General features: G+C 32.2%; 1 protein-coding gene across 5 annotated transcripts in view; it reads left to right on the top strand.

Annotated features, from left to right (window-relative positions):
* The window catches only part of CDH19 (cadherin 19), an 85,565-nt gene that overhangs the window by 24,804 nt on the left and 34,063 nt on the right, over positions 1-26,698 (top strand). For all 5 annotated transcript variants that reach the window (XM_073790802.1, XM_073790800.1, XM_073790801.1 and 2 more), the window contains exons 3-8: positions 5,415-5,714; positions 8,941-9,235; positions 15,782-15,901; positions 18,946-19,110; positions 20,820-21,001; positions 21,755-22,008. In XM_073790802.1, the coding sequence (XP_073646903.1) occupies positions 5,520-5,714; positions 8,941-9,235; positions 15,782-15,901; positions 18,946-19,110; positions 20,820-21,001; positions 21,755-22,008 (1,211 nt within the window). In that variant the 5' untranslated portion in view covers positions 5,415-5,519. The remainder of the gene's footprint in view (positions 1-5,414; positions 5,715-8,940; positions 9,236-15,781; positions 15,902-18,945; positions 19,111-20,819; positions 21,002-21,754; positions 22,009-26,698) is intronic.

The following is a 26,698-nucleotide window of genomic DNA, read 5'->3' as shown; positions in this document are numbered from 1 at the left end:
GAGAATAGTCTCATACGGCATCATCTTACAACTCTGAAACATTTTTATCTGGTATCACGTGGTGCCCTAATTTGAACTTTTTTTATATACATTTTTTCTAGTTAATCCAATTGACATTTGCCTCTAAGTGGATAAATTTTTCTAGGTGTAAAGCAGTAAAAAAGAAGCTCTTAGTTTATAGATTAAGCTCACTTTTAAATATACTAAATTTGGACAATTTATCTCCACAATGATTGTCCAAATTTTCAGCTTCATTAACATTGTATAGGAGTTCTATTTTCTGTATATTTTCATCAATGGCTGGTACTAAAATATTTAATAATTTTGGTCCATCATAGTGATTTTAAAAATGAAAAATAAATCATTTTTATTTTTGTTGTTGTTGAATATATATGTTTTAAACACAAGTGAAGAATAAAAAAATAGCTGTGCAAATACTTATTAACCAATTTCAAGGATATTAATTACCAGTATGACCACAAAGAAACTTTTATAACTAACAAAATTAACAATATTTTCTCTTTATCATCTAATAACCAACTTATATTAAATATTACAGATTCATAAAAATGTAAAGATAAAAATAGGCTTATACATATCAAGATCTAGATAATATCTCCATTTTACACTTGTTTTGTGTCTTAAACATCTTTTAATCTAGTATATTATCTTCTTTAAAACCCCTCACTTTTTTTCTCAAACTACTGACATGAAGAAACTATATCAGTTTTTTGATAGACAAATGCTATTTAAAATTCATTGTGTATACGATCTCACACATAGTGTGATAAATGTAAATTCAGTGTCAGTATATCTGGAGTAGCTCAAGATTCAGCATTTTTAATAAGATGCTGCTGTTCCACAGATCACAAGGTGGGTAGAAAATCCATAGAAAGATTAACAATTTGGACTTCTTTGGTTATTTTGGTTTCATTTTTTGGACATACTTATACTTCTGTAAGACCATCATCACAATCAAGATAATGAACATAGCCATCACCCCCAAATTTTCTCTTGTGACCCTTGGTAATACCTTCTTCCTACTCCTCTCCATCTCTATTCTCTCTCAAGAACTTATCTGTTTTCTGTCACTGTAATAGCTTTGAATTTTCTAGAATTACATATAAATGGAAACATGCAATCTGAACTACTTTTTGTCAAGCTTCTTTCACTCAGTATAACTATTGGAGATGTCACTTTGTGCATCAATAGTTCATTTCTTTTTACTACTGAGCATTATTACACCACATGGACATACCACACTTTGTTAATACATTAACTTGTTGGTGGGTATTTGATTTGTATCCAGTTTGGGCTATTATAAATAAAGTTGCTTTAAACATTCTTGTAAACGTCTTTGTATGGGCAAATAATTTTATTTCTCTGGGGCAAATATCTGAGAACAGAATGGCTGGATCATACGGTCAGCATATGTTTAAGTTTTTAACAAACTCCGCATCTGTTTTCTACAATGGTTGTGCCGGGTTCCATTCCCACCAGCAGTGCATGAAAAGAAACTATATTCCATTTGGTGCAGCAATCTATAGTCTTAATTATTTTATGTTGATTGATGGTACTTTTAACATTTGTTATACGTCAGTGATTTTTTTTGTCCTATTGGCATTTCAATAGAGGAGACCAGTGTTACCTACTCCACTCCAGTAGAAGTAACTGTCTACTTCTTCTTAGCGCTGTTGATATTTATTTCATGTATTCTAAAGCTCTGATATTAACTTCAGTCACATAGGACTGTTAGGCCTTTTTGATCAATTTACTTTTTTATCTTTATAAATGTACTTGTTATGGCAGGTAATACTTCTTGTCTTGAGGTCTTGTTTCTGAGATATTAATACAGCATTTCAGCTAACTTATGATTATTATTTTATGGTATATCTTTTCTCATCCTTGTCCTTACAACCTATGTGTGTATTTATAATTAAATGATTTCTTTAGTACATAGTTGGGTTAAGTTTTTAAATCCAAAACTGACAAACAGTGCATATTAGTTGTTGTGTTTTATTAATCTCTTTTTAATCCAATGATTCATTTGGTTAAATTTGCTATACACTCTTGAGTTTACTTCTTCCCCCTTATTCTCCTGTTTATTATTGTACTAATAGCAGGTAATTTTTAGAATCTTTTTTCCCTTTCTTAGTCACTTAATATGGCCTTTTGTTTGTTTTCAGTGAGTGCTCTAGTGATTTCGATGTGCATCCTTCACTTCTCACAGCAGTCTACTTGAGTAATTGCTATATCACTTTATCTATAATATAAGAAGCTGACCACCAGATAGTTTAGTTTCCCACATCCCATTATTTGTGCCATTATATTCTGCATGTTATATATCCCATAATATTGTTATTAATTTATAAATAGTAAAGTATTTTTAAAATATTAATAAAAAAGCCTTTTATCTATATATTTAATATATCTATATTTATCTATATATTTAATATTGCCTTCTAATTTCATTACTTTATGTTGGGTCATATGTCCTTCATTCTGAAGAGTTTCTACTTAATATTTTTATAGTGCAATTGTGCTATTGATTAATTCTTCTAATTTGCTTTATATTACTCTTGTTTTGAAGGATATGTAATTACATGTTAAAAGTTTTTGTCTCAGAACTTTATGCATGTCATTCTATTGCCATCAGTCTTACATTATTTCTGATGAACATTTAATGGATATTCTTATTATTTCCCTTTTTCCTCTGGTTAGTGTTTAATATTTTTTCTTTATATTTTATTTTTAGTAATTTTACAATAACATGATTTTTGTTTGTTTTGTTTTATTCTTGCTTAGTGTTTGTTGAGTGTCTTTTTGGGTGAGATATTGTTCTGCACGTTTGAAAAACCATTGGCCACTATTATTTTCTCTTCTTTCTTTTTGGGGTTCCAGTTATATATATATGTTATACTATTTGAGATTGTCCCATAATTATTGAAATTCTCTTTATTTTAAAAAATTATTTTTTCTACTGTCGATGTTATCTTTCTACTTTAATTTGAATCATTTCCATAAAGCAATCTTTAAGCCAATGACATTTTCTTCTGTAATGTTCAACCTTTTGATAAAACAATTTTGGATTTCAGATATTATATCATTCAGTTCTAGGAGTTTCATTTTTTGAGTTTTTCTTTTTTTGCTGTGTTTCATCACATGGTCACTGAAATATTTGATTTAGACAATTGTCATCAATAACTGGTAAAACTTTAAAAGAAAGGGTGACTAGGAAATTCATAATAAATGATTCAAATGACAGTGATGAATGAATGAATTCCTAATGAATCTTAGGAACAAGAGCAACAACTTCAGGACAGGAAACAAAATGTGACAAAACTAAGTATTTTGTGCCTCCAGATATCATGGAATATGAAATATACAGCATCAGCTATGAGTATTGTTGACAAATATTTAAAATTGTATCTAATCAAGACTCTACTAATTTAAAGGGAATAAAGAACTATATTAAACCACACTATGGGCATGCAGTCAGAAAAGTCCATAACGTGGGAAACTCTATAGGATCAATGACCTTGTTTGTTCAAGACATAAATGGAAAGAAAAATTAAATTTAGAGTCATGAATCTTGTGGATTAACTGAGACTTAACGAATGTCTCAACAAACTGCATTGTGTGGACATAGCTGAATCCTGACTCAAAGATGTCTAAAGAATTTTAATTTGAGTATTGGTTGGATATTTGATTATATTGAAGACTTACTCTTAATTTTTAGTATTCAATTTTGATCTTTAAAAAGGTCATGTAGCATTTGTGCCCAAGTGTGTTTGTGTGTGTGTGTGTGTGTGTGTGTGTGTGTGTAATGAATGGTTAAAATGATAACAACATTTAAAATTTGTTTTAATTTCAGGAAGTGGATATGTATATAGATTAAACAAGACTGACCGTGTTTTGATAATTTTGAACCTAAGTAATGGTATATAGGTGTTCATTATACTCTGTTTAGATGTATGAAGATACCATAATATAAAGTTAACATAGATGTTATTTACCCAACATTTTAAGCATAATTCATATCACTGTTAGTGATAGTTTTACAAATGTATATAAAATATCTTCTCATAAAGAAAACTGTACTTGTTCCAAATGTCTTCATTATTCACTAGCTATCAAAATATATATTTTAGCTATTTCTAAGCAACAGACATAAGAATTTCAAATATTTAACATAGGGTGAAATTCATCTTTAATTTTCACCTCAGCTGAATTTCTTCATGACTTTCATTAAGTAAACTTATAACAAAGAATACATCTGCTTGAAAGAATTACAGCGGGACCACAGGATCCCCGTTTATGACAATGTGTTCTTTCTTAATTAGGTGTTTTTAACAACTCTTCCTAACGAACCGAAGACCTAAAAAACCTGTCAGGGACAATCAAAAATATGTGGAGAAAATTCAAAACAAGGTCATATGAAAAACTCCTAGCAGAAAGAGATTCTATGACTTTTCTGCTGATTATGGCATTGTAGATTGGACAAAATTATTTTTCTTTATTAATCCCAAACAAACAAATCCAATTTGGTTATATGGAGGCTCTATATAGATGTGGAAATTGCAAAGTTATTCAGTTTCATATAAGGGTGAGAATTACCAATCATATCATGGAGAGCTGGTATGATCAGTATCAGGTTAATGGAAAATTTTAAATGGAAAAGTCAGTAGCTTGAGTTTTTTGTCTTAATATTTACATACTAAAAGATACCTTTCATCTCCATTTTACGTATTATAAACATTCAGCCATTTTACCCAAGCACTGTAATTTTTCATTTATTTTTTTTAAAATCGCTTTATTTCTTTGTTAAGATGAAAAACATTTCTTTCATATCTTTTGCAATATAAAAATATCTTAACAGGATTTCTATTCACATGATGTTGTATAACATCAGTATAAATCGGTGTAAATGTTTAAATCCCCCAGGTTTTAAGTTGAATTGCCATTTTGTCTATTTAATTAGCTATGTAAAATACCATAACATGGGAAACTGGATGCCAAAGCGTATCTATTGAAAAAGAGGAAAAATGTCACATTTTTCCCTGGCTGGATGGTTGATTTAATTGGATAGTTTGAATTTTACTGAGATAGAAAGGAAGAAGTAAGCAGGTTAAATTTTTAAAAATATCTCAGTGTCAGTTATCAGTCAAGGAGATTGCTAGAGCAACTTTTCAACCGTCAGGCAAATATATGACTACAATGAGCAGAAATTTGTAACTGTGCCATTCAAATTATTGCTGAGTTACAAAACATAATTAAGTAGCTTAACTGGAAGATGAGTGTGTATTTCTGTTCCATTTTTACAGATGCAAAAGTTGTTTCATGTCTTTAACAATTATGCGAGAAAATGTTATTTTTTAAATGTCGAGAATTTTGTTTTGTTTTTTGTTCTCTAGGAATATGAAAGATACCTAAGAGTTAAAAATCTTACAAGGGAACATAAGATTTTTGTTTGCAACATACTGTTTCTCTGAAGAGTACCAGTTGGAATCAAGATCAGAATGAATTGCTGCTTATTGCTGCCTTTTATGTTGGGAATTCCTCTCCTATTGCCTTGCCTTATAGCAACAGAAAACTCTAAAACAGAGGAAGTTAAGCACCCAGCGGGATCTCATTTGAGAGTGAGGCGGGGCTGGATGTGGAACCAGTTTTTTGTACCAGAAGAAATGAATAAGACTAGACATCACATTGGCCAGGTACTGATTTTCTGAAAGTGCTACAGGAAATAACCTTGTAAATCTGATCGAAAGAGTGGAGGAGGCTTTGGTATTTGATGAATTCTCCGTTTTTCTTAGTGGAACCATTAGAAAGCTTCAAACACCAGCATAATTGATTGTTATATTTGCAAGCACCTAAAATAGTCGCAAAAACTTGAAGAAGAGGGAAAGCTCTGGTTTTTAAATTTCACTTTAACCTCATACAAAATTGCAGCATTTATCAACATCTGGAAATGTGATGATGTTATTTTTGGTAATGGATCAAAGCCACCACACGGAGAACAGTAATGTTTACAAACGGTATTTAGCTTGATTTTCCATTATGCTAAGTAGGTGTTGATTTACCCCTCATTAATTTTTAATGAAGCAGATTAATACCAAGTCCTTTTACAGTTATGTAGCTTCAAGAGCCTACACACTTCATTTGATTAGTGAAGTTGACGTAAAACAAATAATTATTTCATTTTCTTATAAGAATACATTTTAAGAAAATTTCCTTAATGAGACAAAACATTTCCTATTTATGTTTTTAGGTTTTGCTATTATTTGATTTTCTTCAGACAGAGGTAGTTATAATATCATGTCCTTCTCTGTAAGGCTCTTTCTCTGGATGAATGTACTGAAATAAGTTTAACCACTAATTAACTGACACTAAAATTTAATTGGGCCCAAAGTGTGAAACACTCAAAATTTATTAACTCTCTTTTTCCAGCCCTTTTAGGAGAGCTGCAGTGTTAGTGTGTTGTCTGGATTCCATATGGGTTCATCTGTCCCATCAGCCAAATATATGAGTACATTCATCCAAAGGCCTAGATTAGGGTTTTAGGCAAACAGATTTCAATTGCGCGCGCGCGTATGCACCCGCACGCGCGTGTGCCTGCCTGCTATAAGTAATATTTCTCATCCCTTTTTATTTTCTAAGATAACTCCAGGTAAAGCACAGGCAGAACAGTGTGAGGTCCGTTGTTAAGTGTCTGCTAGTTACCTGAGTCTCTAGCCATATTTACAGTGGGCTCCACAGACCCCCATAGGCTCTCCCACCACTGAATAAGGAGACATGCTACTATTGGCAGGCGAATGTTAGTGGTAAGGGTCTACAGGGAAGTGCATCAATGCAGTCAGAACAGGGACTAGTCACTGAATAACTCACATTTTCTGGGTTTTGTTTTTCTGCTCCCTACACATATCTCCCATTACCTCCTTTCATATAGCGGTTTATTTTGCTTCTTTTTCATTCTGTAAAAATATTTATGAAAATATTCTAACAGATTCGTTTCCTCTAAACAGCCTCATTAAGCTTAAACCACATGCAGGTAACTGGTTTAAAATAGAGTAATAATGAATATGTACATGCTTATAATAATAGAGCTGGTAAAAATAAAATGTAGTTGATGTGTCCAAAATAACTTTCTTTTTGATCTTTTTGTTAAAAGAGATTACATTTGGAAAGCACAATTAGGTAAAAATTTAGTCATATTGATTTGCCAAATTGATAATAACTATGTAATTGAAAAAATATTTTTGAATGGAAATACAGAAAATTTTATAACACTAGAATCCACAAAATTGAAATGTGTTTAACTTATGCATTTTGTGACAACAGGAGGAAGATGTTCAATATTTTTTTAATTAAATATGGGTCCTTAAAAAGATCAAGCTCACTGATCTATGAAAATTAACATGAATGTACTTGAAATACATTTATTCATGACTGAATTTGACTTGTCTTCATTCTAACATTCAAATTTTCAAACTACATTGAAATAATATTTGGAAACCAGGGGCTATGCATTGCTTTCATTTGGTATACTTATTGGAGAATACATTTGTTTTCCACAATTTCTTATCACTGGGGCATGGGGATTTCACTTTTATGAGTAATGAAGGACTTTCAAATTTTGAAAGCTGTAACTCTTTTTTATTATCTTTTTATTAGCTCCAATTTGGTTCTTTCATTGTAGAGCAGTGATGTTCAACACATTATTAAAATTAGTTATTTTAGATATCTTTAGATATTCTCCACAATCACATAGAAAAAATTATTAATTAGTCCAGAATAATATATTGTACTTCAAGCTATCAGAAAAATTATGAAACTAAGGTTGTATTTTTTGGCTAACTTTGTAAATTTTCAGAGAAGCTCTTACTTTGCAGAAGGGTATATTCATAAATGGTGAATCAAGAAAACCATGGATTCACAATAATTAAGAGGTTATTCTCTAATGCTTCCTTTCTTTATGTAAAAATAAGTTGGATATGAAAAATCATACAATGTTACCTATATCATGACATCTTTTTCATATATAAAATTCAAAATTCCATTCACACTATGAATAATGAACAAATTTACTTTGCTCTTAAATAAATAAAATAGTGAGGACAAAAGAAGTACATTTGAGAACTGAGTGACCTATGTTGGAAAGGAAGAGTTAGAGTTAATTTGGCTAAAACTCAAGGACTAAAAGACCATGTTAGGTACTGGTTTGCAGGGGAGGATCTGAGATCAAACAGGCCTTTTGGTGTAAATCATAATTCTACCCCAAAACCATGTGACGCTGTGAAAGTTTTTAAAATTTTCAGTCTCATTTTCCTTCTCTATTGAAAGAATTTATTATATCAATTATGTGTATTTTACAATGAATGCATGAGGATTAATTGAGAAAACTAATATAAAGTAATTTGTAGATTTTATGGATGATTGAGATTATTATCATCTTCTCAACATGCTCCCTAATTTTCTTACTAATATTTCCATGTTTTCTATGTGTTTTTAGCCTAGAGATAGAACATCACTGTTTAAATTTATTTTAGATCATTACCTCTCTGTCTCTAGGCCCCCATCTAATATAAATATTTGAGAGTATGGTTTTAGTGACTAAAAATGTAATCATATGGAGTAAACACGAACCAACTTTTTTGTGCATAGTGTATAAAAGGCGCTTTGTTTTTCAATCATTATAGTTTCTAATTAGAATCATCTGTTTAGAGTAATGAAATTTGTATAGCACTTTATGTTGAAAATTCAAAGACTTCTCTGCCTGGTGATAGATTTTAATCTTAAACTTAACATTTTACCTCACTTAATATAATATGGGAATTATATGGAATTTTTAACTTAGGGAATAATTAACAGACATGAAGATGCAATGATTAAAATTTGTCTTAACATGTTTGGAAAGTAAATTATCTCTCTTTGCACTTGCAGCTAAGATCTGATTTAGACAATGGAAACAACTCTTTCCAGTACAAGCTTTTGGGAGCTGGAGCTGGAAGTATTTTTGTCATTGATGAAAGAACAGGTGACATATATGCTGTACAGAAGCTTGATAGAGAGGAACGGTCCCTCTACACTCTAAGAGCCCAGGTAATAGACACCACTACTGGAAGGGCTATGGAACCTGAGTCTGAGTTTGTCATCAGAGTGTCGGATATCAATGACAATGAACCAAAATTCCTAGATGAACCTTATGAGGCCATTGTACCAGAGATGTCTCCAGAAGGTATTGCATATTAATTTACGTCAAAGATGTACCTATTAACAATGAAAGCAGATTTAAAATTTCGAGCATATGTTTTGGAAGTGAATTATTTACCATTCTACACGGGTACTTCCTTCTGCAAATGTGTTAAGTAAAATATTTGAAAAATTAGACTAATGATTAAAATCTTGTAAATAATCATACTATATATTAATAAGTAATTTGTCTTGTTAAAATATAATTTCAGTCTTCAATAGAAAGAAACGTTTATTTGAGTATACATAAAATTCTTTAGCTTGTTCACTTATTGGTTTCTTCAATAAAATAATTTACTTTCCAAAACAAACTATTCTTTTGTATCTCAAAAAATACATAAGATCATCCTGAAAGAGTCACACATAAAAACAGGAGAAACCAATTTATAAGACTAGACTCCTAGATGCATCCAAACAACGGAACATGAAAACTAAAAACAAAACAAATGGTTGAAGACCTCTGTTTAGCCATATCCATTTTTAAGTTCTTTTTCAAACCCAATGTCACTTTAATAAATATTTTAAATATAATACTTGTAGAAGAGAATGCTTTCCATGAGATGTAAATCAGACATGTCTTTCCAATAGGGGGAAAATCATGGTATGGTTATACAAAATTTGTCCACTCATTCTTTGTCAGAAAAGTTTAATAATACAACAGATAGTAAAATTTAATTCACAAAATTTACTTAAGTATGATAAACTTCAATGTGATTTAATAATTGTCATTTTTAAATTATGCTAATGTGCTTTAAAACTGCCTCACCTAAACATTTGACTCATTAGCCAGGAAGTCTAAAAATGTATATTCCATTATATATTTTCCTGATTCTTCATTTTTTTTAACATTCCAGGTAACAATTTAAAGACCTATTTCTACATGTATTCAGAACATAGGTTTTTAACAACAGCCTAAACAAATTTAGCTGTGTAGCATGTATCAAGACAAACTCTCCTTAGATATAATTGATACATTAATATTGTCCTATTTGATAGCTAGGCAGTGATATATTTCTTCTTTTTTAAAATAAATTTATTTATTTATTTTTGGCTGCACTGGGTCTTCTTTGCTGTGCGCAGGCTTTCTCTAGCTGTGGCAAGCGGGGACCGTTCTTCATTGGGGTGTGCAGGTTTCTCATTGTGGTGGCTTCTCTTATTGCGGAGCACAGGCTCTAGGTGCATGGGCTTCAGTAGTTGTGGCACGCAGCCTCAGTAGTTGTGGCTCGCGGGTTCTAGAGCACAGGCTCAGTAGTTGTGGCACACGTGCTTAGTTGCTCCGCGGCATGTGGGATCTTCCCGGACCAGGGCTTGAACCCATGTCCCATGCATTGGCAGGCGGGTTCTTAACCACTGAGCCACAGGGAAGTCCTGCAGTGATATTTCTTTTTCCCCTTTCCATTCTTCTCCTCCTCCTCCTTTCTCTCCTCCTCTTCCTCCTTCTTCTTCAACTAGCATATGTTATGGGCCTCACATGTTCTAGGAACTTTTTGTAAGACTGGGGATTCAGTTGTAAAGTAAATATACGAAGTAACGGCTAGTATGGAACTTATATTTTAGTTATAGCACACGAACAGTAAATAACTCTTTTAAATAAGCCAGGTAATATTTGACATTGTATGTTATTAAAGTGTTAAGTATGGGTAAAGTATGATGATGATTAATTGACTGGAGGAAATGGGGACATTTAGGAGGTGACATTTGAAGGAAATGATACAAAAGGGCCAGCCATGCCATGTTCTGGGGAAAAAAAAATTCCATTGCAGGGTGAGGAGAATTGCATATATCAGTATTGGAGTTATTGGCATATTGCTGGCATGGAGGGCATGACAAAGGATGAGATCCCCTTAGTAGAGAATTTAGGTAGAGAAAAGGCAAACATACAGGGTGACCGAACTGTTAGAACTTAGTTGACTGCTGAATTAGAATCAATGAGATTGGTCAGTCATGTAAGAAAAGAAACACATGAGGAGAGACGTTGCACAAGAAGACATCCTCCAACTCTGTGGAAGCTGCTTTGAGGTTGAATAAAATCAACGTTATTATTTCTCAAGCATTTGGTACAAGTTTACATGCTGCATCACCTATGTAAAATAAGTTTTTGCAATATGATATGTCTGATAAAGTGGGCATAGTCAAATATCGTCTTAAATTTATTTTTATAAAGTCCTTTGCAAAAACTAGATTTAAGATTCTAGAAAGCTGTCTAGAAAGACACAACTGATTTAAATTTTGCATGTTTGAAGAAAATCTCTCAAGGGTAATATAGGCAAACAATATCAACTATCAATGTAATGGATAGAATGCAGAATTGATATATTACAACATATTATGTTGAAGTTTATTATAGGAACAAGTAAACTGAGAAACTACTTTTATTAAAATCTGATTCTGAGACAATAATTTTTTAGAATTAAACTTTTGTTCACTTAACAGGGTAGATACCAACTGATTTAAGAGATCTTCAGGCTGCAAGAGTCCATCATTGGCTCTTTGCATTTCCAAATAGTTTGGCCATCTGTGATCAAGCTATGCTGACTCAACTCAGAGGCTCACAATGACCTTTGGATCCTTCAGTCACCAAGAGAAGGCTTTTCCCACTCTCTGGTCTACATTCCGTGCTAATTCAATTTCATGAATCTAGTCAATTTAAATTTTTAGGAGTTGCCATCAGTTATTCAATTCTAATTACAGGATGGTGTCTTAAGGTGGAATAATAGGAGTTAAGGGTGAGAGGATTCAGTATACACATATTTGTTCTGGGTTATTGGCCCTTCCCTTTACACATAATCATTGTGATCATTTTGCATTGTCACCGGTGTTCTAAAGTAGGGCGATCAGATTTCCAGTTCTACCTATGACAGCCCTACTAAACCCTATTTTTCTTTTTTCTGGCATCTTGTCCTAGAAGCATTTGTCCCTGATTTTTAATTTTTTAAAAATTTTATTAGTATCTGCATTACAACAAGCCAGAGTTAATTTGGTAGACATCTACTTTTTTAACTTGCAGTTTCTTTCATGGTGTGTGAGAAAAAGTGTGTGAGACATGTGGGCAGTGAATAAAGTTGTTTTAAGACATGGTTAAATCTGAAAGAGGGCTAGTTATAACCCAGTACCCTATATAATAAAACACAGTTAAGCTAAGAAACCTATTAAATAATGTAAATACGTATGAAGAATATCCTTCTGATGATATATTTCAGGTTAAAATAGTCTGCATAAGATACCTTTCATTAATGTACATATAGACCATTTATCCTTTAGAAATACATTTATTTCTAATATAATTTAGAGAGAATTTAATTTTTGATCCATTAATGTAATAAACCCAACTTTGTCACTTTTAGTGAGAGTACAGTAAAATGAATAAAGAGAGACTAAACAGGTTAGATTATATATGTGACATGTACCATGCTTCATACATTGATCGAGTCAGTAATGCACATTAAAGATGATACGCAACAACTAAGTGTCTGTTGCCTATATTTAACTGGTGACACAAGGAAGGGGGTACTGTGAAACAATTATTGATTATTTCCATGAAAGACACATTATTGGCCTCATAGTGATTTTTTCAACTTTGTATGCACTATAGTATAGCATACCTAACTGCGAGTGAATGCACAATTCCTCTTACACATGACAAGTCCTCATGGAAAACATAAATATACAAAATATTATCAAATATTTTTGTATTTCTCAATTGCTTTGATGTTTATTTATTATTACTATTTATTTACGTTTGACTATTTTTTGAAGATTTCTACAGTATTTAAATTACTGATTAGGAAAGTATACAGGCTTACTTCTCTCTATTGAGTTTTTTAGAAAAAACATTTAGAAAATATTTAGAGGGTTTAAAGTTGCTTAATCTGTATTTAATGAATTGTAATGTCAATAAAACTGAAACAGGAAAAAAGGAAAGACTGAAACAACTGAAGAAAATAAAATCAGATCATCAGAGTGATGTAAGAGTTGAACATTGCTAAAGTCCTTCTGAACTTAATAGGCGACATTTACAAATTATGCGTAAAAATAAAGCAAGACTTTATGCAATGAACTTTTGGAAATTCTGCTGCATATTTGTATCATCTTAATTTATTTTACATTTCTTTTTTCCATGGTAAGTTTATAGTAAGATTCACAGACACATGATTTCACACACACACGCACGCACACACACACTCACTCACTCACAAACATAAAAAGTGAATCACTGGTTAGTCATCAATGGTTCATTATCAAGCACTGTTTGAAACATTGAAACATTGTAGAATTATGCCAGTTCTGTAGGATTGCTACTTTTAATTTAAAAGTGCAGTGAGTCTTATATGGGAGAACAATAATTATTTTCCTAGAAATTGAACTCCCTAACAAATTCACATGAGAGAGTTATTCTGAATATTTATAATATCATATTTTTATCCACTAAATTTTCTGAGTTTGACTTTTTTGGACTTACCCCACACGCAAAGAAATTATTTTTTGTGACATTAATATATTACATTAAGTTTTCCATTTAGTAGAGAAAAAGGTCATGACATATTAGGACATTGAAGAGGTATGTTTTGGTTAGAAGTAAATGAAGCGTTGATTAAAATGGGCTTTAAAATAAACTGAACTGGGAAGAACAACCTAACTCCATAGCTCTTGTCTCTAGAAATGAAGTATGGGTGGTCTATGAGTCAGTGCATTTTCTTGGTCTTCCTGATTCTTATTTGTACGGTACTAAGAAATCTAAAGTCCTAATTAAGAATTTCTCTTGGTCAACAACTAACAGTACAATGATTTTGACTATTGTTACTGAAGCCAAATACAGGTGGTCTAGTTCTGCAAACTAGAGACAGGAAACCCTGATAGAAATAAATGAAATGGAGACATCATGAGGAAATGTAGGGGAAGGAAATGGATGAGTGCATAGAAGCATAGTTAAAAGAACAAGACTTCCCTATTACAAACTGATAGAAATGGTCTCTAAGAAGCCTTTTGTTGGAATAATTCTTTACGATTCCTACAGGGATATATCTATCTATTCATTTATTTAGTATTTGTATTATTGTGATATAATTGATAATATTGTGTAAGTTTAAGGCATACAATGTGCTGATTTCATACATTTATATATTGCAATGTGGTTACCACTATAGCCTTAGCTATCATTTCCATCATGTCACATGATTATCATTTCCGTGGTGAAAACATTTCAGATCTAGTCTCTTAGCAACTTTGAAGTATATAATACAGTATTGCTGACTATAATCACTATAAGGTACATAATCTCCCCAGAGCTTATTCATATTCTAACTGTAAGTTTGTACCCTTTGACAAACATCCCAATTCCCCTGCAACCAAGACCCTGGTAACCAGTAATCCACTGTCTCTGTAAGTTCTGCTTTTTTTTTTTTTTTTTTTTTTAAGATTCCTCATATAATTCATTGCATACTCTGCCTTTGACTTAGCATAATGCCCTCAAGGTCCAACCATGTTGTCTCAAATGGCAGGAATGTATTTAAAACACCTGAAACTAATGAGTGTCTACATGTTGAGTGGAGGACCATATAAAACAAGCGTTAAATAACTAACATAACAATTCTAAAACAAAACAGCAAATACTATCAATACATGCAATTGAGGACCACAGTAAAAGTTTCAACATTTTTATTACTGAAGCATAGAATGGCTTCATGTTAGAATGTGTCAGTTTATAAAATTAGATTGTAATGAAAAACTTCATAATGCTAATTTCATATAAAATCACAAGCCTATTTGATTTAGTGCCATTTGTGTTGCCATTCTTATTGACATAGAACATAGTGTTTCAAAAGATGTGGATTTCCAGCAAGACCCATAATGCTAGATTCCATGTTTACATAAAAATAATTTAAAAGCTCATTAAAGAAATATTTTTAATTTGACCATTAATTTTAAACATACAAATACTTATTTCCCATGAGTTTTATTGATTGTTACTGAATTTTAATGAGAATACTTACCTTATCAATCTGGTAGATTTTGTTTTGCACTTAAAAAAAAATCTTTAAAGGAAGTAGGCATTTTACAGAAGGGGATGAAGCAAGCCAAATAATTATGCTTATCTTCACACTATGTCGAGATCATTTCAATAATCTTTATTAATATTTTACTAATATTCTGTAATTTTTTGAGGTACAGGTCACAACATAGTTCTTTGAAGAAAACTGTTTCTAATTTCCCTTTGATTCCTCTGCTAATAACACATCTTTAAATGATCCTTAATTACGTATTGTAACGGGTTAATAGTTATATTTCATTAGATCATGGATTCACATATTTAAAACTCTATATGGTGTATGGAAATTAGGGTTATTTTGTATAAGGTTTTATTTTCTTGTCTATACAGAAAGATACTTGTTTTATAATTCAGAACAGGGAGGACTAGTCTTTTATTGCATATCATCATCCTCCTTGCTAAAGAAAGAATACCTTACAGAACTGGAATCCATTTTTCAAGAAGACCATAGACTTAATTTCTTGTAACTATGTATTTTCTCTTCAGGAACATTTGTCATCCAGGTGACAGCAAGTGATGCTGATGATCCTTCAAGTGGCAATAATGCTCGTCTCCTGTACAGCTTACGACAAGGCCAACCATATTTCTCCATTGAACCAACAACAGGTATTCCTGGAAGAAACGAAGTGCAATTCAACATGATTCTAAGGCAAAGTCAGAGCAAAAGTTCTCTGCCTACAAACATGTTGTAAAGTAGACGTGATGTTTCAATAAATAAATGGGTTGTAATGTTAAGCATTTAATTATTTTTAATCTTTTAGCTGGTTTTTCTAAGGTTGGGAGATTGGATTTTTCTCACCCATACCACAAATGATTTGTGTATGGGATATAAAACATACTTAAGGATTATTACAAATTAATTACAGAACTACAGACAACCCAATTTAAATATATGGGGAAAAGACATTTACAAACAATTGGCAAAAAATCGACAAACAAAAAGCCTGCAAGCATATTAAAATTGCTCAACCTCATTAGTCATCATGGAAATGCAAATTAAAATCACAGAGTTCCACCTGTACACCCAGCCAGAATGAGATTAAGCTGAGTTTATGGCTGGGTGTAGGAACTTAAAAAAAAAGTTCTGTATTGTATGTCTTTTTGATTCACATGAATACAACATTTGCTTTTTCTGTCCTCCAATTTCTGTTAATCAATTGAATACTTTATAAAATAAATTTTAAAATTGCTCTTATTTATTTACATCTATTAAACAGTTAAGAATTATGTGCCATTGATTGATGGACAAATATTGATTGCTTTGGTCACTACAAAGATTAAACCCATATAAATGAGCTTATTTATAGTCTCTAAAGATGAGAAAAAAAAAATACCTGAGTAACCAACGAAGAATGTGGCAAGTTCCAAAAGCAATAAAATTCTGTGATTGTTAATGAGACAAATATTATTTCCATCTTGATGACATGAAAAGCTTTAAAAAATTAAAGCATGTGTTGGGTCTTTAAGCATTTGTTATTGATTCATTCATTTAGCAAGTATTAAATAGGTCAGCCTTTATCAGTCAAGTTTCTTTTGAGAATCAGATTCTGAAAAATATGATTTGAGTGACTATATTCTTAATTCTCCCCAGGATAATACCTAGTTTCTATTATTCTGAAAGTACAGATTAAAGTTCTTTTAATACATGCAATGGATGCCTTAAGACATTCCCTTACACAATTTTGGTTGAGAAGGGTTGAATATGCAACAAGCATTGTACAGTATACTAGGTTTACAGCAGGACACCATTGCAACATTAAAAAAATAATAATAGGGCTTCCCTGGTGGCGCAGTCGTTGAGAGTCCGCCTGCCGATGCAGGGGACACGGGTTCGTGCTCCGGTCCGAGAAGATCCCACATGCCACGGAGCGGCTGGGCCCGTGGGCCATGGCCGCTGAGCCTGCGCGTCCAGAGCCTGTGCTCCGCAATGGGAGAGGCCACAACAGTGAGAGGCCCGCGTACCGCAAAAAACAAAAACAAATAATAATAATAATAAAAGGAAAGCAACAGGGACTCTTTTCTCTTGGAACTTACAAATAAATATTAAACATTTGTGTATTAATAAATACATGCACTAAGTTTGTGAATATTATGAAGTGAAATAAACAAGGTTCAATAGAAGAAAGTAAGAACTCCTTCATATTGTGTGGCCAAGGCAGAATACACTGAAACCAGAATGCTGAGCTGTGACGTGACCAAGGTGAGGAGAGCATGGAAGGCATTCTAGGTTATGGGAAGAATGTATAGGAAATTCCTGAGAAAGGAGAGTGTTTAAGCTCTTAGACTAACTAGACACCAATGTGAAAAAGCACCGAGGAGGAGACTAGAAAATGGGCTATCTGTGTAGTAGATGTGTGCTGGGTGACACTGGATCTTCACAACCATTTTGATCACTGTCTGTTCCTCCAGCCCTCACTGGAGGGCTGAGCAAATTAGCTGAACATATTGAGCAAATTAGCTAAAGCAATTAATTGTATTAATGGAGGAGCAGTAGAGCCGACAGCAAGAGAGCAAGACAATTGGAAGCCGAAGCACAGAAGTGGTAAGTTTTCGAGTGTGTAAGAGGATCTAGGAATATATGTCCTTTATCCATTCTGAAGGTAAGAAGACAGGTTGAAAATAAAGTCAGCAAAGTTAATTGAAGCCTCCATACATGGGAAGTGAAGGCCTCTGTGTTCGTCTCACTCGCTGACTAATCTCTACACCTAATACTCTAATACTATTCTCCTTTGCTAATAGGAAACACAATTCTCTGTTGAGTCACACACAGGGAGATATTAGGAGCATGTGTTTCATATATTCCATGGTTTCCATACTGATTCATATAATATAGTTGTGAAACACTTCAGTCCACAATTAAAATCTCATCATAATGTGGTCCAATTTGTCCTTCTTTTATTTTTTTACAGGTATCACAATTTTTTAATTAACACTTTTTCCCCAGACATATTTGAAGATTAGCCATTCTCTTTCTTATATTTCTATTATGTGTTCCCCAAATCTTTAGGATTACAACGCTTCTATTCACCACCTTAAATTTTTCCTAGGTTGTTTTCAGTGATGATTAACTTTTTACTAAATAATTTTATAGAAAGTGGACATTTATTACCACATTTCCATGGTCCAATATGTATATGAATATCTCTGTTGGTGGATTATGAATAACTGTGAGTCAAAAATCAGCTCTTCTTCATATATTATGACTCAAAATAAACTTAACATCACAGGTGCACAATATTTTTGCATAAATTTGGTATTATAGTTTTACATGTATCCATAATAAACTAACTTCTTCTAAGTTTAGGGGAAAAGTTAATTGTAGAGCCCTAATATTATGTTAGAGAAGAAAGCAGAAAATAAGTTGAGGTAAAAATAAGACATTCTTCTTCTCTCCCTGTGGTTTATCTTAACATAGTATTTTATTAAGATTCCACTACTATTAGTATTGTGATGGCCACTCTAAACTTTAGGCAGAGGTGGTGACTGACTGATTATTGTTGTATTTTTTTCTCCAGGGCAGCATCTAGCACATTGTAGTCGTTCAAAATGTGTCAAAAGAATGATCTTATGTTTGAATTCTTAAGAAATTAATTAGGAAGATGCCATGGTTAATAATGAAATAATAATTATAGTTTATTATGTCTTTAAAGGAGTCATAAGAATATCTTCTAAAATGGATAGAGAACTGCAAGATGAGTATTGGGTGATTATTCAAGCCAAAGACATGATTGGTCTGCCTGGAGCACTGTCTGGAACAACGAGTGTATTAATCAAACTTTCTGATGTTAATGACAATAAGCCTATATTTAAAGACAGTAAGTAAAAAGGATTCTAATAAATAATTTTTGAAAGTATGGGAAATAGCACAAACTAAGTCTTGATTTAGCAAAGTGCTTAAAGCATCTGCTTTCAGATTTAGGGTAGTGTCACTCTTTCCTCCAGATTAACTTGTTGGCAATTTTTAATTTGTACAATCAAATGAACGGTTCTTTTAATTTTCCCACAATGAAAGAGACACAGTAGCACAGTTACACTATTACTTCCTGAAAACAGCAAACTATTACCAACTTTAAAGTAACATTTCTCCCACTTAAAAAAGGAAAATCTCACAAAGCAGTCTGTGGAATGACCTGCTATATGCTACTAAGGAAGTCAAGAATCCCTTTAAAGAAAAATTATACTGAACATGCTCCTTTTTTTAATTCTAAAAAGATTTATTCTTTAGGATATTAACACCTGTGATTATTTTGTACATTTTAGCATAAATTACAAATGATATATGAATGACTAGTTCTTTGTAAGTTTTATGCAAGTTACTTCTGAAAAGTAAAGAGAAAAAACCTTATTTATATTTATATCTATGTATTTCAAATATAACTGCCAGTATTTTCTTGTGACCAAAACAATGGGGTCATCTGACTTCATCTTTCTCTCTTTTTAAAATTTATTTTATTGAGATATAGTCAATTTACAATGTTGTGTTAATTTCTACTGTACAGAAAAGTGATTGAGTTATACATATATATAATTCTTTTTGATATTCTTTTCCTTTATGGTTTATCAGAGGATACTGAATATAGTTCCCTGTACTATTCAGTAGGACATTGTTGTTTATCCATTCTATATACAATAGTTTGCATCAGCTAGCCTCAAACTCCCAATCCATCCCTCCCCCACCCCCATCCTCCTGACAACCACAAGTCTGTTCTCTATGTCTCTGAGTCTGTTTCTGTTTCATAGGTAAGTTCATTTGTGTCACATTTTAAATTCCACATATAAGTGATATCTTATGGTATTTGTCTTTCTCTTTCTGAGTTACTTCAGTTAGTATGATAATCTCTAGGTTCATCCATGTTGCTGCAAATGGCATTATTTCATTCTTTTTTATGGTTGCATAATATTCCATATCTTTCTTTTCCATTTCCACTAATGGAATGGAATTAATGCAATCCAGGCTCAGATTCTCAAAGTCAAACTGTTACCCTTAGAACTCAACTATTTGTTTTTGGACTCTACCATCTTTAATTCATACTTATATTGGGTTGGCCAAAAAGTTCGTTCAGGCTTTTTTGTAACATCTTATGGAAAAACCCAAACGAACCTTTTGGCCAACTCAATATTTATTGGTTATTTTAGGTATCAGAGAATTCTTGAGTGAAATTGAAAAACTCTTTTAATTAAATTTAATTTGGCATGGTGGAAGGATACAATAAAAATAAACCTAAGAATATTGAGAAGGTATACATATGAATAGAAATTTGGAAATTATATGTACTGGTGAAAGGACTTCCTAAGATATATTTAAGAGAAAATAATAGATACTCAAAAAGATATGAGGGAAATGTTCAGATTGCAAAATAATAAAGGGAGAGAGAGAGCAACAGAGAGAGGTATTTAGAACAAGTAATTGGTGAAAAGGGTGGGTATGGTTTTCCCGACAGCCCATAATAAAGGGAGGGTGTTATATTTAGGAGTTTTTTATGTTAATTATCTGTGCAAAATATCCTGAATTTTGTTTTTAAAGGTTTATATCGCTTGACTGTCTCTGAATCTGCATCTGTTGGGATGTCAATTGGAAAAATCATGGCATATGATAATGACATAGGAGAGAATGCAGAAATGGATTACAGCATAGAAGATGATTCAAAAACGTTCGATGTCATTACTAATAATGAGACCCAAGAAGGAATAATTATATTAAAAAAGGTAGATGCATTAAAATTATTTGTTTTGCATAATAATGCAAAATCAAATCAGAAATACATATATATTTTGTGTAACCAGTTAGTTTTTGCTTTGTTACGTAATTAAAATAAGACCCTGTGATTTAGTTTAGGGAGCAAAAGAAAAGATATATTATATGTGCTTTTACAAAAAATTCTAAGATATTTCATTTTTTAGAATATTAACATATATGATTATTACCTACATTTTAGTATTAATTACAAATAATAATATACAAATAGCTAATTATCTGTTTTATGCAAGATACTTCTGAAAACATAAAGAAAAAAGCTCAGTTATTTATATTTTATATCTATATATTTCAAATATAATTGATGAGAGAGTTAATTGTTACCGAGATCTTTTGAATTATATTGTAGAGTAGTTTTTTTTAAAAGATTTTAATACACAGGAGAAACTTTTTGAAATTATCTTAAATAACAGGAAATTAATTCTCAACTCCATATTTATACTCAGAAAAGTATACTTTTAATCCTAGATAAAAAATATAATTATTAACCCAAAACATTTTATAATAGACATAAATAACAAAATACACATAGGGATTTGCTACACAACTACTTAATGAAAATATCAGAGGGATCCAAGAACATAAATAGTAAAACCTAACTGGAAAGCAACTGAGACTTAATTTAACAACAAAAACTTTTTTTTCTTAAGTAATTCCTCGGGTCACTGATACCAGTTTTCTGTGTACACTGCATTTCTTTGCAGAGAGTAGACTTTGAGCACCAGAACCACTATCGTATTAGAGCAAAAGTTAAAAACCGCCGAGTTGATGAGCAGCTCAGGAAATACCATACTGAAGCTTCCACCACTTTCATCAAGATCCAGGTGGAAGATGTTGATGAACCTCCTGTTTTCCTCCTCCCGTATTACTTATTTGAAATCTTTGAAGGAAGCCCGTACGGATCATTTGTAGGCACCGTCTCTGCCACAGATCCAGATCAGAGGAAATCTCCTATCAGGTATGTCTGGAAGGCCAGCTTTGCATTAGTAAATGAGGGAACACAGATTAGCTTGAAAATAAAATTTCATATTAATGTAACAAGGATATATCTAGATCTGTATTTCTCTCTAAGGTACTTATAAAATTTGCAACAGTTTAAACAAGTTGAAACAGGAAGCCTCACTATTGGTTAAGATGCAGTGAAATAAGAACTTGAAAACGTGCAAGAAAGAGGCAATCACCAACTAAAATTAGATACAGTCAACTCTCTATTAATTGGGGTAAGAGGGTGAGGGAAAAGAAACCCTTGATTATGCCAAATCAGAGCAGAAACAAAGCTGATCACAATGTGGTTCATCTAAACACTGTTTAATTAAAATGATATTCAGAAATAAACTAAGCTTTTATAGGGTACTGCTAAAGGAGTAAAAATGAAGTAAGTCCAGTCAATTAGAAATAAATTTCTGTGTTGCAATTAAACAATATTTACCATCTATTAAATTAGTCTGTTATATTCAGGTAGTATATTTTCTTTCTGTTCTTTTTGTATTTGCATCATAGTTCTGGTTAAAAATAAAAGCAAAACCTTTTACATGTTTCCTTCCACCACCTTCCCTTGCTCATCCATTTTCCATACTTTACAGTCCAGGGACTTACACAAACTTCCATATATTTATTAAGGTGCTGGGTACTGCTTTGCTCTTTGGAAGGGCTACTGACACAAAGAAGAGCTTCTTTAAATTTCTGAGAGAGACGATGCTCCCACTTTTCCCCTGTAATTCCTAATTATAAAATGCTGCCTTCTAATATGTAGATACAGTTCCTATTTATTAGCAGGAACTTCAATAATGAATATAAGTATATATGTGTGTGTATATGCAAGTCAGTAAATTAATTGTTTAGATTTTAAAGAGTATATTAACCTGTTTGTTTTTCTGACAATACTAAAGAATACATAATTGTAAAAAAATGCTTTCATGATTGAATCTTTCATTATATTATTCTTTATAATAATAAAATTGTAGAAACAATTTAAATATCTAATATCAGTGGTGTAAATAAGGCAATGAATGATGAATGCTTTCTAATGATGCTTATGAACATAAATACATGGCATGATTCTTTAAAAATAATACAAAATCAAAAATAATAATAATAATACAAAATCATCAGAGTTGTATGTTTACTACAAGTAAAATATTATGTAAAATAAATGAGAAAAATAAGTGAGCACACGCAAATATTAACAGAGGTGGTGTTTTTTTGGTTTTGTTTTTTTTAAATTTAACTTATTTTTTATACAGCAGGTTCTTATTAATCATCAATTTTATACACATCAGTGTATACATGTCAATCCCAATCTCCCAATTCATCACACCACCACAGCCACCTGCCCGCCACTTTCCCTCCTTGGTGTCCATATGTTTGTTCTCTACATCTGTGTCTCAATTTCTGCCCTACAAACTGGTTCATCTGTACCATTTTTCTAGGTTCCACATACATGCGTTAATATACGATATTTGTTTTTCTCTTTCTGACTTACTTCACTCTGTATGACAGTCTCTAGGTCCATCCGCGTCTCTACAAATGACCCAGTTTCATTCCTTTTTATGGCTGAGTAATATTCCATTGTATATATGTACCACATATTCTTTATCCATTCGTCTGTTGATGGGCATTTAGGTTGTTTCCATGACCTGGCTATTGTAAATAGTGCTGCAATGAACATTGGGGTGCCTGTGTCTTTTTGAATTGTGGTTTTCTCTGGGTATATGCCCAGTAGTGGGATTGCTGGGTCATACGGTAATTCTATTTTCAGTTTTTTAAGGAACCTCCTTACTGTTCTCCATACTGGCTGTATCAATTTACATTCCCACCAACAGTGCAAGAGGGTTCCCTTTTCTCCACATCCTCTCCAGCATTTGTTGTTTGTAGATTTTCTGATGATGCCCATTCTAAGCAGTGTGAGGTGATACCTCATTGTAGTTTTGATTTGCATTTCTCTAATAACTAGTGATGTTGAGCAGCTTTTCATGTGCTTCTTGGCCATATGTATGTCTTCTTTGGAGAAATTTCTATTTAGGTCTTCTGCCCATTTATGGAATGGGTTGTTTGTTTTTTTAATATTGAGCTGCATGAGCTGTTTATATATTTTGGAGATTAATCCTTTGTCTGTTGATTCATTTGCAAATATTTTCTCCAGTTCTGAGGGTTGTCTTTTTGTTTTTTTACGGTTTCCTTTGCTGTGCAAAAGCTTTGAAGTTTCTTTAGGTCCCATTTGTTTATTTTTGTTTTTATTTCCATTACTCTAGGAGGTGGATCAAAAAAGATCTTGCTGTGATTTATGTCAAAGAGTGTTCTTCCTATGTTTTCCTCTAAGAGTTTTATAGTGCCTGATCTCACATTTAGGTCTCTAATCCATTTTGAGTTTATTTTTGTGTATGGTGTTAGGGACTGTTCTAATTTCATTCTTTTACATGTAGCTGTCCAGTTTTCCCAGCACCACTTACTGAACAGACTGTCTTTTCTCCACTGTATATCCTTGCCTCCTTTGTCATAGATTAGTTGACCATAGGTGCGTGGGTTTACCTCTTGGCTTTCTATCTTGTTCTATTGATCTATATTTCTGTTTTTGTGCCAGTACCATATTGTCTTGATTACTGTAGATTTGTAGTATAGTCTGAAGTCAGGGAGTCTGATTCCTCCAGCTCCGTTTTCTTGCCTCAATACAGCTTTGGCTTTTCAGGGTCTTTTGTGTCTACATACAGATTTTAAGATTTTTTGTTCTAGTTCTGTGAAAAATGCCATTGGTAATTTGATAGGGATAGCATTGAATCTGTAGATTGCTCTGGGTAGTATAGTCATTTTCACAATATTGATTCTTCCAATGCAAGAACATGGTATATCTCTCCATCTACTGGTATCATCTTTAGTTTCTTTCATCAGTGTCTTATAGTTTTGTGCATACAGGTCTTTGGTCTCCCTAGGTAGGTTTATTCCTAGGTATTTGATTCTTTTTGTTGCAATGGTAAATGAGAGTGTTTCCTTAATTTCTCTCTCAGATTTTTCATCATTAGTGTATAGGAATGCCAGAGATTTCTGTGCATTAATTTTGTATCCTGCAACTTTACCAAATTCATTGACTAGCTCTAGTAGTTTTCTGGTGACATCTTTAGGATTCTCTATGTATAGTATCATGGCATCTTTCACAAGTGGAAGAGGCTGTCTTTAAACATCTTTCACCAGTGCATTATAAAAGTACTTTAAAATTCTTGAAAGATCTGGTGGAGTTGCACCTACTTGGGAATCTCTAGGCTTTGTATATGGGCTTGGCTATTATGTGCCTCAGTTTTTCTTCTGGGAAGTGGGAATAGTAGAGGCGTACAAAGATTAAGAACCTGATATAAAGACATCCTTATATGTATGGAAGAATCTTTTGTTTCTATCATTCTGTCAAGAGCTCTTAGCAATGAGAAAACATTACATAGCCACATTCTATTCACTCAACATTTTTAGAGGAATGAAGAGTCTTTAAAAAAGGAACTGTGAAGCAAACCAAAGATTAAAACTTTATTTTTTAAGCTTTTTAGTTCAAGCTCTTTCTAATATGTATTACACACTTCTTTCCTTTCTTAAATGGTGTGTATTCACTATTATTTTAAATGTTACTGATGACTCAGGGTCATAATTTTTAAAAGCTTTTATAAGGAAATAATCTCAAACTTTTGGTTGGTTTTATTTGGAATGGTGTATTATAGAAACAGAATATTCTGTACCCTTACTACAAAATATTAAACTACTGTTTCGTTTTGTCAACAAATCTAAGTAGGAAATGTGACCACTTGTGGATATGTAAGCAAATTGCTTATAAAGGTTTAAAAATGAGTAGAGCTAAAACTGAATTCTTTTAAAGCTTAATTCTTTGTAGTTTCTGTTTTAATTTTCCCCTCAACACCAACCTACAAATTAGTGTGATATTTTTAGAGAACTGTCAATTCAAGATTAAAATATTCTCATCTTTTGCCACATAATTATGGTAAATCTCATTGATGTCTTATCAAAATCTTTAGGAATATATATGCAATGAGAAGGCATCACTGAACCCTAGTTATTACTCTTCTTTAATTTTAATTATTGATCATTTGCAAGCAGATAAGACATGCTGAGTACTTCAAAGTCTTCTTTCATTGTGGAATTTGAGATTATTTTCCGGGCTTTTGCATGAGAGAATTCTATTATCTGGCTTCTTTCCATGCATGATCTAATAATAGCACATTACACCTACTATCCTTACTTCCTCACTTTTAGGAGATATGTTTATATATGTATATATGTTTATATATGTATATATATAGATATGTTTATATGTGTATACACACACATATATACGTATATAAATATATGTAATAAATACATACTTTATATTTATTAGATATTATCTAATTATTTCCTTAAATAAAAACAAACATTTCTCATATGTCAGCAATCAATTAACTATAATATGATGCACAGATTTAGAAAGTAACTATGTGGTGTAACAAGGAGACTCAGCAGCCTAAACTGAGAATTTGTTTTACATTGCTTCACGGGAAAAAATAGGTTCACAAGCTCTCATTTTTACCCCCGTTTATTTGTACTTCTCTTCATTTTGCAAAAGACATTTGCCATTTCTTTTTAACCAAGTCATTCACTTATGAAAATTCTCTTCT

Source organism: Tursiops truncatus, chromosome 13, assembly GCF_011762595.2.
Source record: "Tursiops truncatus isolate mTurTru1 chromosome 13, mTurTru1.mat.Y, whole genome shotgun sequence".
NCBI classification, from domain to species: domain Eukaryota; kingdom Metazoa; phylum Chordata; class Mammalia; order Artiodactyla; family Delphinidae; genus Tursiops; species Tursiops truncatus.
This window is presented reverse-complemented; position numbering and strand designations above follow the sequence as displayed.